The following is a 13349-nucleotide window of genomic DNA, read 5'->3' on the forward strand; positions in this document are numbered from 1 at the left end:
GGAATTGTCAGAAATCAAATGTATTCATGCATTCTCCTTTATCTTTGGTGACTGACCTGCACTTCGACTGTCTGTCTCGTCACCTGCAGCGGTGAGCCTTTTAGAGCCAAACCCTGCACCCACGGCTCTCCAGGAAGCCTGGGGCCGCTCTGATCTCTTTTTCTCAAACACCAAGAGTGACGATAAAGAATCAGATGAAAGGGAATAATCAGCCAGTGTGTCCACACTACTCCCGGTTAACCAGTTATATGCTGAACGGCGTCCTGAAAGAACAGATGTTTATTATTACACAGAAAGATATAGTGAATTGTCATTAGTTATCCTTCAAAAAGAAATTCCCCCCACATCTTTTCTACAGATCTGAGTCTATGGTTACAAAATCCACTGAACAACACTATATAGGTGAACTAAAACTCATTTTATTTTCATGTGGTACCTGCACCAGGAGCCAGAGTCTGGGAGAACTCCAGGGACGTCTGTGTGGCCCTGATCTGACCGCTTATTGTGGATGCCTGGCTTCCTGCAGCCTCTGGACCCTGAGTGCCAGGGCCCTGGGTGGCTTGGGTCTCCATAAACATCGGCGTGAGGACTGTACTCCGCAAACGCCAGTTAGAGTCTATTGTGTAGTCCTGGAATAGATGAGTAGAATCGAAAGCACTGAAATTATGGTCCGCAAAAACAACTTCCATTTGAATTAATCAAATACTAGGTATGATTACAAGAGCCAGGTAAAATACACAGCATGTAGATATGACTTTTGAAATGCAGTAATAAGTAACAGTTCTTACCTGGAACTTGCACTCAGAGAGTGGAAACTCAAACATGCTGCGTGTGAAGTCAGGGCTGTGACTGGTCATCTCGAGTAGCAGGTCAGTGGCCAGACTGAGGAACTGTTCTTCAATGCGGGATGAATACAGTGACTTCAGCACGACAAGCATGCGCTCCATAGTGTCTGGAGGTAAACGGCTCTCGTGACTCCAGAAATTGCGCACATAAAGCCTTCAAGAGAAATCACATTTTAGAAATTATTTTAGGGTGATTAGTGAGGAGATTCAAATGCACAAATGCTAATGCATTTGTTATTCAAAGGTGTGAAAAAGTTTAATGAAATGATCAAAGCAGGCATCTAGTCTGCTTACTGTAAGCCATGGTTTTCATCTGTCAGCCCCTGGAGGAGACTCTCCCGAGCTGTACCGAGCACTTCAACCGAGGTGCTGTCTTCCCTGCTCTCAGAATCACTGCAAACACACAATTATTATACGCACACTACCGTTCGGAATTTGGGGTTACTGCGAGTAAGATTTTTTTTTCTTGAAGAAATGAATTTATTTATTCAGCATGAATGTACTAAACTGATCAAAAGTAACAGTAAAGACATTTATAATCTCAAAAATATTTAAAATAAATGCTGTTATTTTGAACTTTCTATTCATCAAAGAATCATGAAAAAAATGTATAACAGTTTCCTCAAAAATATTAAACAGTTATCTGTTTTCAACACTGATAATAATAAAATGTTTCTTGAGCACCAAATCAGCATATTAGTATGATTTCTGAATGCTTATCTGACACTAAAGACTGGAGTAATGACACAGAAAATTCAGCTTTGCCATTACAGATTTTATTTTGAAAACAATTATTTTAAATATTTTTAAATATATTTTTTCACAATACTATCATTTTTACTGTATTTTGTCTTACCGCCTTAAAAATCAAACATTTTAAAATTAAATTAAAAATAAAATATTCAAAATCTTACCGACCCTAAACATTTGAATGGTAGAGTGCATTTAATTTGTGATAAAATGGTAAATGCAAAACACATTCAATCATAAAACTGTAACTGTAACAACAACAAAAAAAGCTAAGAACCTCATGGGAACCATATAGAGAGAAATGAACAACAAAAGTCCTTTGTGTGAGATGAATGGACTGGAGAAGGGGAGGCTTGTAAAGTCAGTTACCTGTAGTTGTCCTGGATCCACATCAGGATGTCATACATTCTCTCTCTGCAGACAGGAGAAGGATGAGACACAAATGCTGTGACAGTTCCCAAAATCTCCTTTAGCTCTTCTGGCTTCAAACATGCCAGGATCTTATGTATGATGTCCAGACAAACACGCTGTCTGGCTTCATCTCTGAAAGACACAGCGTGTGATATGAAGAGGGTTTATCTCAACTATAACACAAGTAAAGCAATGGAGACGTGAGCTACTGCAGTATTAACTGACTTGTGGCTCATGATCTGTGTGAGGCCTTTGGTCTTCAGGTGCAGGAAGATTTCAGGGATGACATCAGCACGACTCAGCACACATTCAAGGCAGTGTGTCTTCAACATCCCATGCAGCTTTGGCAGCAAATAAAAAACAGGAATTACGAATCTGTGGAATATAAAAACAAACATTATTTACAGACATATGCTTTAGCTTTTATCGGATAAGACTAGATGGAAAAAAAATTTATCTCACCGATCCACCAAAGGTGGGAAGTGTTTGGACACTTTGCTTAGGCAAACAATAAATTTGTCATCCACCTCCTTCTTCCTCAAATCCATGAGCTTTGTAATAGTGATATTCAATAAGGGCCCTTCATTTTGCTACCACGTAAAAAAACAAAAACAATAGTAAGTTTACTGGACACTACAGTATCTAAAGACAACCATCATATTCCACAATAATACATTAAACGAAAGCTAAATACAGTAACTCTGGTGACAAATGTGATATAGTTGAGCAGGAACAAACGGCCACACATACATTTTCTCGCTCAGTCATGTAGTTTAGGATTAACCCAATGATCTCAGCAGCTGCTGAATACACCTCCTTATATCTGATGAATGATAAGTTGTTGGCCAGTGCCTGGAAGTATCTATAAGAACAATTGTAACAGAACAACATTGGTTTTAATACAAATTTACAATTTCAGAAAAAAACATGAATCACATTTGTATGAGAAAATGAATAATAATAAAATACAATTAAAAAAATGTGTACCTGTCGTGCTCAATGCCACATGCAGCATCATAAGGAGGAAGATTATTGGCCATTGCAATACCTAAAAGCTGCAGTCCAACAGAGTTATCCTTGCTGTTGGGATCTGTTCCAGCAAACCGTTCATATATCAAACTATAGGAGGAAAGGGGGAAAAAATCTTTAGGATTTTGCAATCCATCCACTCATGCATGGTCATTTAGCCTGGCATCAAAAACCCAAGCCTGCAATCTCAGCAACTCTCAATTTGAAATATTTTCACTACATTTACAAACTACAGTTAATAAATAAAGTATATTAAGCCATTCAAAAATAACCTGGGCTGCTCTTTTTAAATTTCTAAAAGATTATATAATGATATAATAGAAGCATATCAAATGCTTCAGCTTCATGTCTGCATAATTGTTCATAACCATACAGTATGTCATAATTTGTGTCCTTCAATTCAATTTATTACGAACCAGGGAAAAAAGCAGTCTAAATGTCTGTTCTCTTACTCGTAGGGTATTGTGAGGCAGTCCTTCCAGCATTCCACAACTGTGCGGATGATCTCCAGATTGTGGCGGAAAACCGCCCGTTTGGTGTGGAAGCAGTTCTTAACCAGAAACCCAAGGAGCCTATTGGCCAAAACTTCATCTCTTGTGCTACCCTAAATGGTGAGAGAGATAAGACAATCTAGATTAAAAAGTATGCAACATACCTACATAATTTTCATATGCAGGTTTCTTTGCAAAAAAAGTACATGTACACACATACAGACAGATTGGAAGTCAATACACAATTTATAAAAATACCATCTCATACTTACTTTTGGTGTGGTCAAACTGGCCCATGAGAGGACAGTCACCACAATGTCCACTACCATAAAGTGAATGCCCTCTCCTCCATTGCTACTGGAAACCACCAGCTGCACCAGTGGGCCCAGCCAATGCTTTGCATACGGACGAAATATCTGGCCATAAAGATGTACAATAAAAGCAACACATAAACAACATATCAATAAATCCAGAGATATGAAAATGTTGAGGCAGTACCTCTTCGGTATTGATGATTAGTTTGGCTATGAAGAGTCTAATGTTCAGAGGGGTGGATGGATTGTCCAGCTTCCCCTGCAGGAACTTCATCCAGGGAGGAAGAACACTAGGTGTCACACCCTAAAACAAAACATAGCACATATCTGACAGTGTTCTCACAAAATCTAGGCAAAACTGTTCATGGCCATGAGGTCATGCTGAGACAGACCTTCTCTATTTTAGGGGTAATGTTGTTCCTTTGCATGTGGTGCAGTAGTGCCGTCATATTGGCCATACACTCATGTTGATTCAGCTCATCCATCTCCAGATCCACAGTCTCATCTTGAGACACAACCTCCCTACGCTCCTAATAATGCAGACAGTTATTCATCAAATATTTATTATATAATCTTAGAGATAATATTCTGAAACAGATGACCTCTACTTTATAGAAAACTACTACAGAAGGACCTACTCGAGTCCTGCTGGAGCTGTTCTCGCCTGAAGGATTCTGGGAGTTGTAGGAGAAGCTCTGAACTCCAGTGGAGAAGTCAAACTGACTCATCTCCTCACTGAGACTGCTGTCTGCCATGTAGGACTGGGAGGAGAGGTATACAGGGGCATCTGAAAAAGAACAAGAGTTTTAAGAGAGCAGATGGGAGCCTGCACTGCTTTACAAGGAATATGCATGATGACAACAACAGCATTTTCATGAATATTAGTGGATGGCATTTATCTTTGTAAACATGCAGTTGTTAAAAAGCTTGTGAATATCCCAGTCATCCTACCTCCGTTTTCTCCACTCACTTCTTTCCTGATCATGACATATTTCTTTTTCCTCTCAATAGGGACCTGTAAATGCAAGGAAACATGATACCAAACAACACAAAACAAGTACAAGTATCATATTATATGTTTAAGAGCGTTACTTACATCAATCTCTATAGGAAAGTTGTACACCCTTTGTGTATCAATAAGGTTGTCAAATATGAACTGATTCTGGAAAATATCAAATGACAAAATTCACCTACAGAAAAGGTTATACTTCTATCAGAGAGAGTCTGTTTCACTAGGAATGTGCCTTTCTTATGTAAAATGGTGACCAACAGAAAGAGTAATTTTTATGGTTATTTGATAAACTAGGCTGCCAAGAACATAAATGGTAAGTGAACAAATACCATACATTAATAAATTGTAAAAATGGGGGGGAAAAATTAACATAAACATTGGATTATGAACTGCTTGTACACAATACATATTGAGGTTTTTTTTTTGTTTTTTTTTTTTGTGCGCAGTAACAGACCTTGTCAGGTTTCTCAGTGAAGAGGAAGCCCTGATAGAACTTGGTCTCGTTGAAGCTGCAGCTGATCAGGGCGATGGTACAGTTATAAGCAGCACAGTGATACTGTCTCCTCAGCTCCAGCAGGACTGTCTCTCCTGCCATGTTCTCAGTGAAGGCCTCAAAACACAATCTGACATATATTGTATTGATCAGAAATTCTACTTTATTATGGCATTTTTGAGGTTTGCTCCAGAATTTCCGAGACTGAAGAAATGCAGTTGCGAGGGAAAGTGGAAGTTAACGTTTTTAAAACACAGACAAAGCATTTATAATGTCGGAGCCATAGCCTTGTGGGCAGCACCGACATATAGCGCAACAGCACTTCGGGCGACCCAAGTTCAAGTCCCGGCTTGTGGTCCTTTCCCAATCTTGTACCTCTCTCTCCTCCAATACACTGCAATACTCTATAAATAATTAAGAATTGTCCATTTTAACTTCATGTTGACTTTAAGGACTTTATAAAAAAAAAAAAAAATTGTGTTCCAGTCTAAGGAATTCTGTAGAAAACTATTCCTTTGGTAACATCAAAGGGGCACAAGAGTGTTAATAACACGAGATGGTCCTCACTGCAGAATACGAAATCCAGGGGGAGGAGTTGGATCCAGATCCAACTTCTCCCACCTTACATATACCTAAACCTACCCATCTCCACCCCTAAACCTACCCATCTCCACCCCTTAATCCCTAAATCCACCCCTAAACCTACCAATCTCCACCCCTTAGATCTGGATCCAACTCCGCCCCCTGGATTTCGTGTACTGCAGTGAGGTGCTACTGAATAACACTTAATCAGCTGACCATATAAAGTGTTATATATGCTATTGAAGGTAAAAAAAAGAAAATTGTCATATCACTCAACATACTTGAGGAGGTTCTTGGAAAGCTCGTTGCCTTCTGCACTGCCAGTGCCACAGAAGGCCTGGTTGATAGCAGAGTTTTTAGAATAGACTTCCTCTTTAGGCAGACGAGAGTATAACACCTCCAACAGCTTACAACAGCCAATCTTCATCATAATCTGACTCTCAAACACTGACTCCACAGACTGGAGGACATATGACAGGAAAGACACAATAGCAGAATGAATGAGTGAAAAGACAAAAACATGTTTTGAATAGTGATGGAAAGAAAAAAAAGCTTTTCGAAACTTTGAATCAATTGAATCATTCGCTTTGCAAAATGATTCAGTGTTTCAAAGCGTTCAAACTGCCACATGCTGGTGACCTCTGCTGGTCAGAACGGTGTAAATGTAGCAAAAAATCAGCTCAAACAAGCGTAACACACTTTTTACAAACTGATTGCAAATGGTTTTTTGAAAGTGCAATCCATTAAGTACATATGTATTTCTATACCTCGTGCAGACATCACGCGTCATCAGCGCGTTCCACGTGGAACAACTAGAGCTCAGTAAGTTGTTTACGTTCATTATTAATAATTTAACGCCGTCACTCGTTTCGTGACGCTTTGCAGAATCTGCTGTGTGCGTTCATGTCTTCTGAAGGGAGGGTGGGATCTTATGCTTTTAAAGCTGATATTGCTAGCCACTCCGAAATTGCCTACCCTGCCTTTAAATATCAAGTGTTTTTATGATATGTGTTGTTTTGTTAAATTGTTATGGTTGTAATGTTTTATTTTTATTTTTATGGAGAGCTTGGTTAATCAGGCCAATAAAAGACTATTAACTACAACTCTTGCTTTGTATTATACTAATGTGTCATTAAATGTATAAACATTTATACGACTGATTCAAGATCAGGTAAAAACCAGAAATTCTTACAGAAATTGCCCCCTATAGAACATCCCCTAGCAGCAAACTATTGAAATTTCTAAACATTTCAGAACCATTATGACGTAGCGAAGCCTCGTTTACAGAAATCATGTGACTTTGGCAGTTTGAAACGCGCTCCGAATAACTGGTTCGAAACAAATGATTCGCAAAGTTAAGCGCCCATCACTAGTTTTGAGTGCATCTGAATCGTTTTAAGTATAGTATACTCACCTTAGTGAAGCGTGCCTGTAGAGTAGACATGATATCAGCAATATTAGTAATGAAGAACTGAGAGAGTGCCTGAGGGCTGCAGTAAGAGGCCAGTAGTAGAAGGACTCTGTCTATAAGACCCATGAGCATGGAGTTTGAAGGAACATCTTTGGCTTGAAATGACTGGTAGATAGTGCTGAGGAGAAGAACCTGTCTTTCCAACTGGGACCTGATAAAGAGAAATAATATGCAAAATTTTTGCAATTATGCAGCATTTTAGAAATAAATCTATGAACTTTAAATAATAGACACATAAACAGGAATTTTTGGTACTTACTGGCGAGCAATATTTTGAAAGCAGGTCTGAAAGAGTTCCTCCATAATATGTTTTTTATCCCGGCACAGAACTCTAGCCATGAGCTTCAATAACACAGGACTCTGAGACAGCTGCAGGGCCTCTAAAAACTGGCGTTACCAAAATGAAGGACTAATTATTATAATTTAACATAAAAATGATACTTTTTTTATGTTCTCCCTGTTCACTCCAGTTTTACCTTATTTCAAAAAAAAGAGTCAAAATGGTGTTTAAATTACTGATTAAGCAAGGTATAATGAAATTGTAAAAGTGAAACAGTATCCATAGTCTTCGGAGTAGATAACTTGTGAGGATAATAAAAAAAAATTACACTTGTAAAAAAAATAATCTGATAATATAACAAATCTTTAAGAAACCAAATAAAATAAAATAAAGATGCAAAATATAGTCTTGGGTATAGGACCTATGTTACTTAATAAAGATGAGTTATATTTATTTAAAATATTGAAAATTACAGCAATATGATTTTTAAGAAGTCAAGAATCCAGAGTTTTAAATTGATTGGTTTGAGTTAAAAAGATTGGTTAGAGTTAGTTTCCAAAGTACATTCAATGGAAATTATAGCAGGTGAAATTAGGAGCAAAAGAATACTTTTTGAAAAGATATGGCCACCTCTGAAATGAAAGATTATAATATACTAAAAATGAATATCCAGTTTAAGCATCTCACTTTGCGAATGCAGTCCATGTAGTTGTTGCACTGAAGTGATCCCCGGGGGAATTCATCTGACTGCATAGGGAAATGTGTAGCCACCAGCGTCTCCAGAGCCCTCCTGAGCTCCTCCAGTGGCATGCTGGGTAATGCAGTGAAGAAGGGCAGCATGATCAGAGCCTGGCTCTAATCACAGAGAGAAAGATATGAAGAAATGAATATAGACTCCATTTGCCAAATGCCATAAACATGCACTTTTTCCAGATTTAGCTTTGGTCTTTACCATATCGTCCCCTTGGAATTATAAGGTTCTATCTGACATTTTTGTCAAAATTGAGTTATTCACATATTCTTATTCTGTGACCACTTCTTTACATTATGTGATGTTGTTTTTTAAGTTGTGTACATTTTGGAACTTTTTATTTAGAAAATAAAAAGGTTCTTTCTACACAGTCGAATGGAATGCAAAAACTTTAAAGCTCAATATCTCAAAACTGCTCAGAACGCAGATAGAACCTTATAATTCCAAGGGGACGATATTACAGTGTCAATGTAAAAAAAAAAATGCCACTACAAGAATAAGAGAAGACTATAATGTACAACTGGTGCAGATTGTCGTGTATACTTGCAAAGTACAGAGTACACTAAAATTTGACTGCTAAAAATTGGAAAAGATTACCTTGAGATTTAATGGCATAGATATATCTGTGAGAAGAGCAGTGAAAGTGGTGAACACAGCATGGAAAGCTGGGTGATCTGTATTGGAACATACAGACGAATTTATCTGCAGAAAAAACAAAATCTTAAAATCTACTCCTGAAATTCCCATTCATGTAACCATTTTAGTTCTTCACAATGCACAGAAAATAAAGTATTATTGAGTATGTGGTACCTGGAGCACTTTGGCGAGCAATGACAGGACTGAAGTTTTGCTCTCTGGTGAGGCTGCAGGACCCTCCCACCATGGCCTGAGTAAATCCCACTCCTTCAGCACCTGTTCAGCCAATTGTGAGCCTTGGGACTTTCTGACAGAACGCTCACGGAAACTATGATCCAACATGCCGTTCAGCAACACACTAACCTAAAAAGACAGTTGGACAGGAAAACTTCAGACTTCAGTGCTTATGGAGAAAATGGTAAAACATCTAGGACTTATTTGTATTATTTGTCTAACCAATCAAGAGCAAAAGCATGTTAAAATCTCAAGTTAGACAGAATTTCAAGGGTTCAGTCAAAATACGTGCAGAGAAACTAGAGTTTTATCCTGCTGGTGTTTTTGTTTACCAGAGATGCACTTCCCGAAAGCACCGTTGATCTGGCTGGATCATAAAGACCATTGGGGCCAGTGGTTTCTAAATTTTACATAGGCTAACAATGCTTTTAGAAAACGTAGCCCAGTCTAGTTTGATGCCTCACCATGCTGGGGTTCTGGTTGGCTGCAGCCAGCAGCAGCGGCACTGTGCACTCCACACTGCGGAGTAACTCAGTATTCAGAGATGTCTGGAAGAGGCTGTAGAAGTACTCTCCGTGAGAGAAGCTGAGGAAGTGAGGATTCAGACTGCCAGAGAGAGGGACGGAGAGTGTAATGGTGTTCAGCAGAAGGTCAACCGTCTGTTCACTCTGAGTTGTTTAGGGAAACAAAAAAGACCGGTTTCAAGGTTGAACATGAACATTCTGTGATCTTCAATGTCTTACGGCTGGTTCTTAAATTATAAGACTAGAATCTTCAGACTCTGCACACTACACGGCTTGTAAACACCGACTGAGACCAACTGGAACAGACCCGGTCTGTTTGGGCATGATCAGTCGTCACAACCAAATTACATTCATAATCGGCCTGACAGTCTTGCAATGTGTTCCCAGCTTTAGTCCTTCCCTGTAATTCAAACCACTTACCTGATTTCCCAAACAGAACGCCAACTGCACAAGACTGTTAGCCAACTTCCTGCTGCCAACATCCATGGAGGGCAGAGACTTCCTTTCGTTTCCAGGAGCTATGCTTTTATACACACTAGTGAGAAGTTTGGAGCCCAGAGAGTGACCGAAACCAGCATCCTATAGAGAAATTGTAAACATCCCAACCCAAGTCAATGTAACTATTACGTAGACTGAACAGAATTACAATAACATTCATTTGAGCAGTGTGTACCTGACTGTGCAGAACAGAGTTGAGCAGCCCAGACTGGTGAAGCTGCTTACAGGCTGAGAGTAAAAGATGCATGCTAGCATGACTGTCTCTGGTGTCTGCCTCATACAGATCAATTGCACACAACTCCTCCACACTGTCCAGAACAATCAAGACACACACATAAAAACTATTTACTTCAATCACTAAAATCAGTTAAAAAATGTGAAAATTTCATCAACAATATTCCAAATCACTTCAACTGTAACCACAGTTTATAGCCTTTCTACAAATGTACATTGAGACGTTAGGAAAAAGGAGGTATAATGGAATCAGGAAAATATACAAACTGGATTTAAACTTTTGAGCACCACTGCTCAACGTGTCGGAGTAGTTAGGTGTAAACATAACTTTATAACTATGTATGAATAATTCACTGAAACCAAATACAAATTAAGCAGACCTCTGTACGGTTATTCTCTTCCTAATGCTGCTCTCCACTTGTGTCCTGTAAGGCGTTGATGCCAAAACTTTAAGCAAAGGAGCGCACACTTCTGGCAGCTGAGTTATCACTTCTAGATCAGCCATGTTGAACCCAATGGAAGAGGGCTCACACACTGTCAGTGCCACCAGTGTGAAGAAGGAAGTGTTGAAAAAATCCTGCTCCATTAACTAAAGAGAAAGCGAAAAAGTTAAAACAGCATGGTATTTTTTTTGTAACTTTGTAGATTCTGGTAGGTTCACTAGAGCGTTTGGCAGGTAGACTAAAAGAACAAAAGTAAATAAGATCATAAAATACTTTCATTTTTTCAATTTATTATGTTTCCCCTGAAATACACAGGCAACAAAGATCTTACCTTCCAGAGATCCTGTGGACATTTCTTTAGTACCATGGTGGAGAACTCCAGCATTCGGACAATGATGGAGCACTTGCTGTAGTTGTACTGCTCTGTCTCACGAGGGCTTAAGTGTGACTGACCTGCATTACCTATTCTGAAGCAAGCTCTGGCAGCCTGAACGTCCTGCATGGACAGCTCTGTAAGGAAGAAACGGACAGCTGGCAAAAAGCTGGACTTCTCACCAGTGCCTGGATGCGGAGAGGAATGGGAGAAACAAAGAAGCTATTAGCAATAATTCGACAGATACCGATTATTTCACGGATATGAGAAGATTTTAGTTATGCATCTTAAATTGAGGTAATTCATGGTGTGGATTCACCCACCCAGGATCCTCTGGGGTTGCACACAGTGCAGTTTTGTGAAGGTGCTGTAGCAGTCAAGAGCAGCAAGCAGTAGATCCATCCACTGCAAGGTGCCTCTGATGCTGAAGGGGGCTTCAACCTCTCTCAAAGTAGGCTGGGAGAGTAAACCGCCTCCCTCCAAACACGAAACGAGAAAACCTGGACCACGCTGCTTCACCTGTTCGTCCAGCCACGCCGCAGGAGATGCTTTACCTGTCAAAAGAAGAAAAGAGAGACATTTTAAAGAAACTGTGTAGTCATATTGAATAAAAATGTGTTATGTTTTTCTCAATAATCTTAGTAATCATTCTGATATGCAATTCTAACACAATCCTAGAGGTGCAAAATGACCTAAATCACAAAAGGCATTTCTACACTATTTATTGGACCAAGCTTTCCTATAACATTTAATTAAAACCACAGTAAATAATTCTGGACATATTTTCTGCTTAGTGAAATTCTGAGATTGGTCAAAAAGAATCCCTGTGCTACCAGTGAATATTTTTACAGTTGTTAATTTCAAGTTGATTTGGTCAATTCATGTTATGTTCAAATTCTGAAGAAGGAGATTGAAATGTCTTCAAAGAGGAGAGTCCCTGAATGGCAATTAAATCACTGTGCTGCCTTCATTATAAATATCCTGCCAGTTACCGGGCAGCAGAGGCACAAGTTCAAAGAAGAGCTCCATGCTTTTGTGTCGGCACTCAGTCTGTGGTCTTCCACACTGGGTCAGCAGCCACATGACTACATCTGACAAGCACACTGACTGGTCTGGAGGGAATCCTCTGCGAAAAGAGTAGAACATGCAGATCTGTCAGTTTGTTACAACACAGACACATAATGTTCACTTTACTCACATTACAAATGTGAATTAAGGGAAGTTAAGAATAATATCCTAATCAAATGTGTGTGTACCTGGGTATGCGTCTCTTGGTATTCTTATTGAGCGAGTCTGCCTTGTGCTTGATAATTCTCATCAGATGATCCAGGGAACTACAACACTGTTGGACAGTTCCTGTGTAGAATATAACAATATGACAGGATAGATCATAGTCATGAGCATCAAACTTGACGTATTGATGAAGAGAATATGTCTAGTCTTACCCAGGGATTTTTCATCAAAGTGGGCCAGAGCCAGACTCTCAACAAACACCACCAGCACCTCAAAAACAAACTGCTCCACCAAAGAGCTCTCTTCTCTGAGAAACAAAACATTATTTGGATAAACATCTGCATAAATACCATTTTCATTGGCTACAGATTTCTTACATTCACTCAAGATGGCATAGAATATATTGCTGAAATGTTGAGAGGCTGTACGTAGCCCATCTAATGAGCTCTTCTGCTCATCACACACTGACCTGAACTGTCTGTACATGCTGTTAAAGGCAAGCGCAGCTCCAAGCCTCTTGAAGACGTTGGGGTGTAAGGCCAGGCTGTAGATACGTTTGAAGAGAGATTTTGTGTTGGTAGGGCTCTTTTCCTGCTGTTTGGGTGTGGTCTGTTTAATGGACCATTTGACAAATTCCTGGATACAGGTGCCACTGAAGTCTCTGAGGGTGCTGTCTAACGGATCCACAATTCCATCCTGTGCAGCCCAAACAGATTAACAGCCCCCGTTTATAAACGGCGAACTC

The 13349-nt window shown here is 39.4% G+C and overlaps 1 protein-coding gene across 1 annotated transcript in view; it reads right to left on the reverse strand.

The window, feature by feature from the left end:
- Positions 1–13349, reverse strand: part of prkdc (protein kinase, DNA-activated, catalytic subunit) — a 33222-nt gene that overhangs the window by 10543 nt on the left and 9330 nt on the right. The window contains exons 27-59 of the mRNA XM_084109446.1: positions 13074–13300; positions 12817–12911; positions 12628–12727; positions 12364–12497; positions 11695–11925; positions 11330–11559; positions 10936–11144; positions 10497–10629; positions 10244–10402; positions 9764–9967; positions 9240–9428; positions 9027–9131; positions 8366–8533; positions 7658–7785; positions 7342–7549; positions 6209–6387; positions 5307–5475; positions 4937–5002; positions 4792–4855; positions 4479–4627; positions 4233–4370; positions 4025–4144; positions 3799–3942; positions 3488–3639; positions 2994–3125; positions 2757–2868; positions 2469–2596; positions 2232–2381; positions 1965–2138; positions 1140–1238; positions 789–999; positions 437–629; positions 57–263 (exon numbers count right to left, since the gene is read on the reverse strand). Coding sequence (XP_083965572.1) covers positions 57–263; positions 437–629; positions 789–999; positions 1140–1238; positions 1965–2138; positions 2232–2381; positions 2469–2596; positions 2757–2868; positions 2994–3125; positions 3488–3639; positions 3799–3942; positions 4025–4144; positions 4233–4370; positions 4479–4627; positions 4792–4855; positions 4937–5002; positions 5307–5475; positions 6209–6387; positions 7342–7549; positions 7658–7785; positions 8366–8533; positions 9027–9131; positions 9240–9428; positions 9764–9967; positions 10244–10402; positions 10497–10629; positions 10936–11144; positions 11330–11559; positions 11695–11925; positions 12364–12497; positions 12628–12727; positions 12817–12911; positions 13074–13300 — 5107 coding nt within the window. The remainder of the gene's footprint in view (positions 1–56; positions 264–436; positions 630–788; positions 1000–1139; positions 1239–1964; positions 2139–2231; positions 2382–2468; positions 2597–2756; positions 2869–2993; positions 3126–3487; positions 3640–3798; positions 3943–4024; positions 4145–4232; positions 4371–4478; positions 4628–4791; positions 4856–4936; positions 5003–5306; positions 5476–6208; positions 6388–7341; positions 7550–7657; positions 7786–8365; positions 8534–9026; positions 9132–9239; positions 9429–9763; positions 9968–10243; positions 10403–10496; positions 10630–10935; positions 11145–11329; positions 11560–11694; positions 11926–12363; positions 12498–12627; positions 12728–12816; positions 12912–13073; positions 13301–13349) is intronic.

The sequence above is a fragment of the Abramis brama genome (genome assembly GCF_963993115.1).
Source record: "Abramis brama genome assembly, chromosome: 3".
NCBI lineage: Eukaryota > Metazoa > Chordata > Actinopteri > Cypriniformes > Leuciscidae > Abramis > Abramis brama.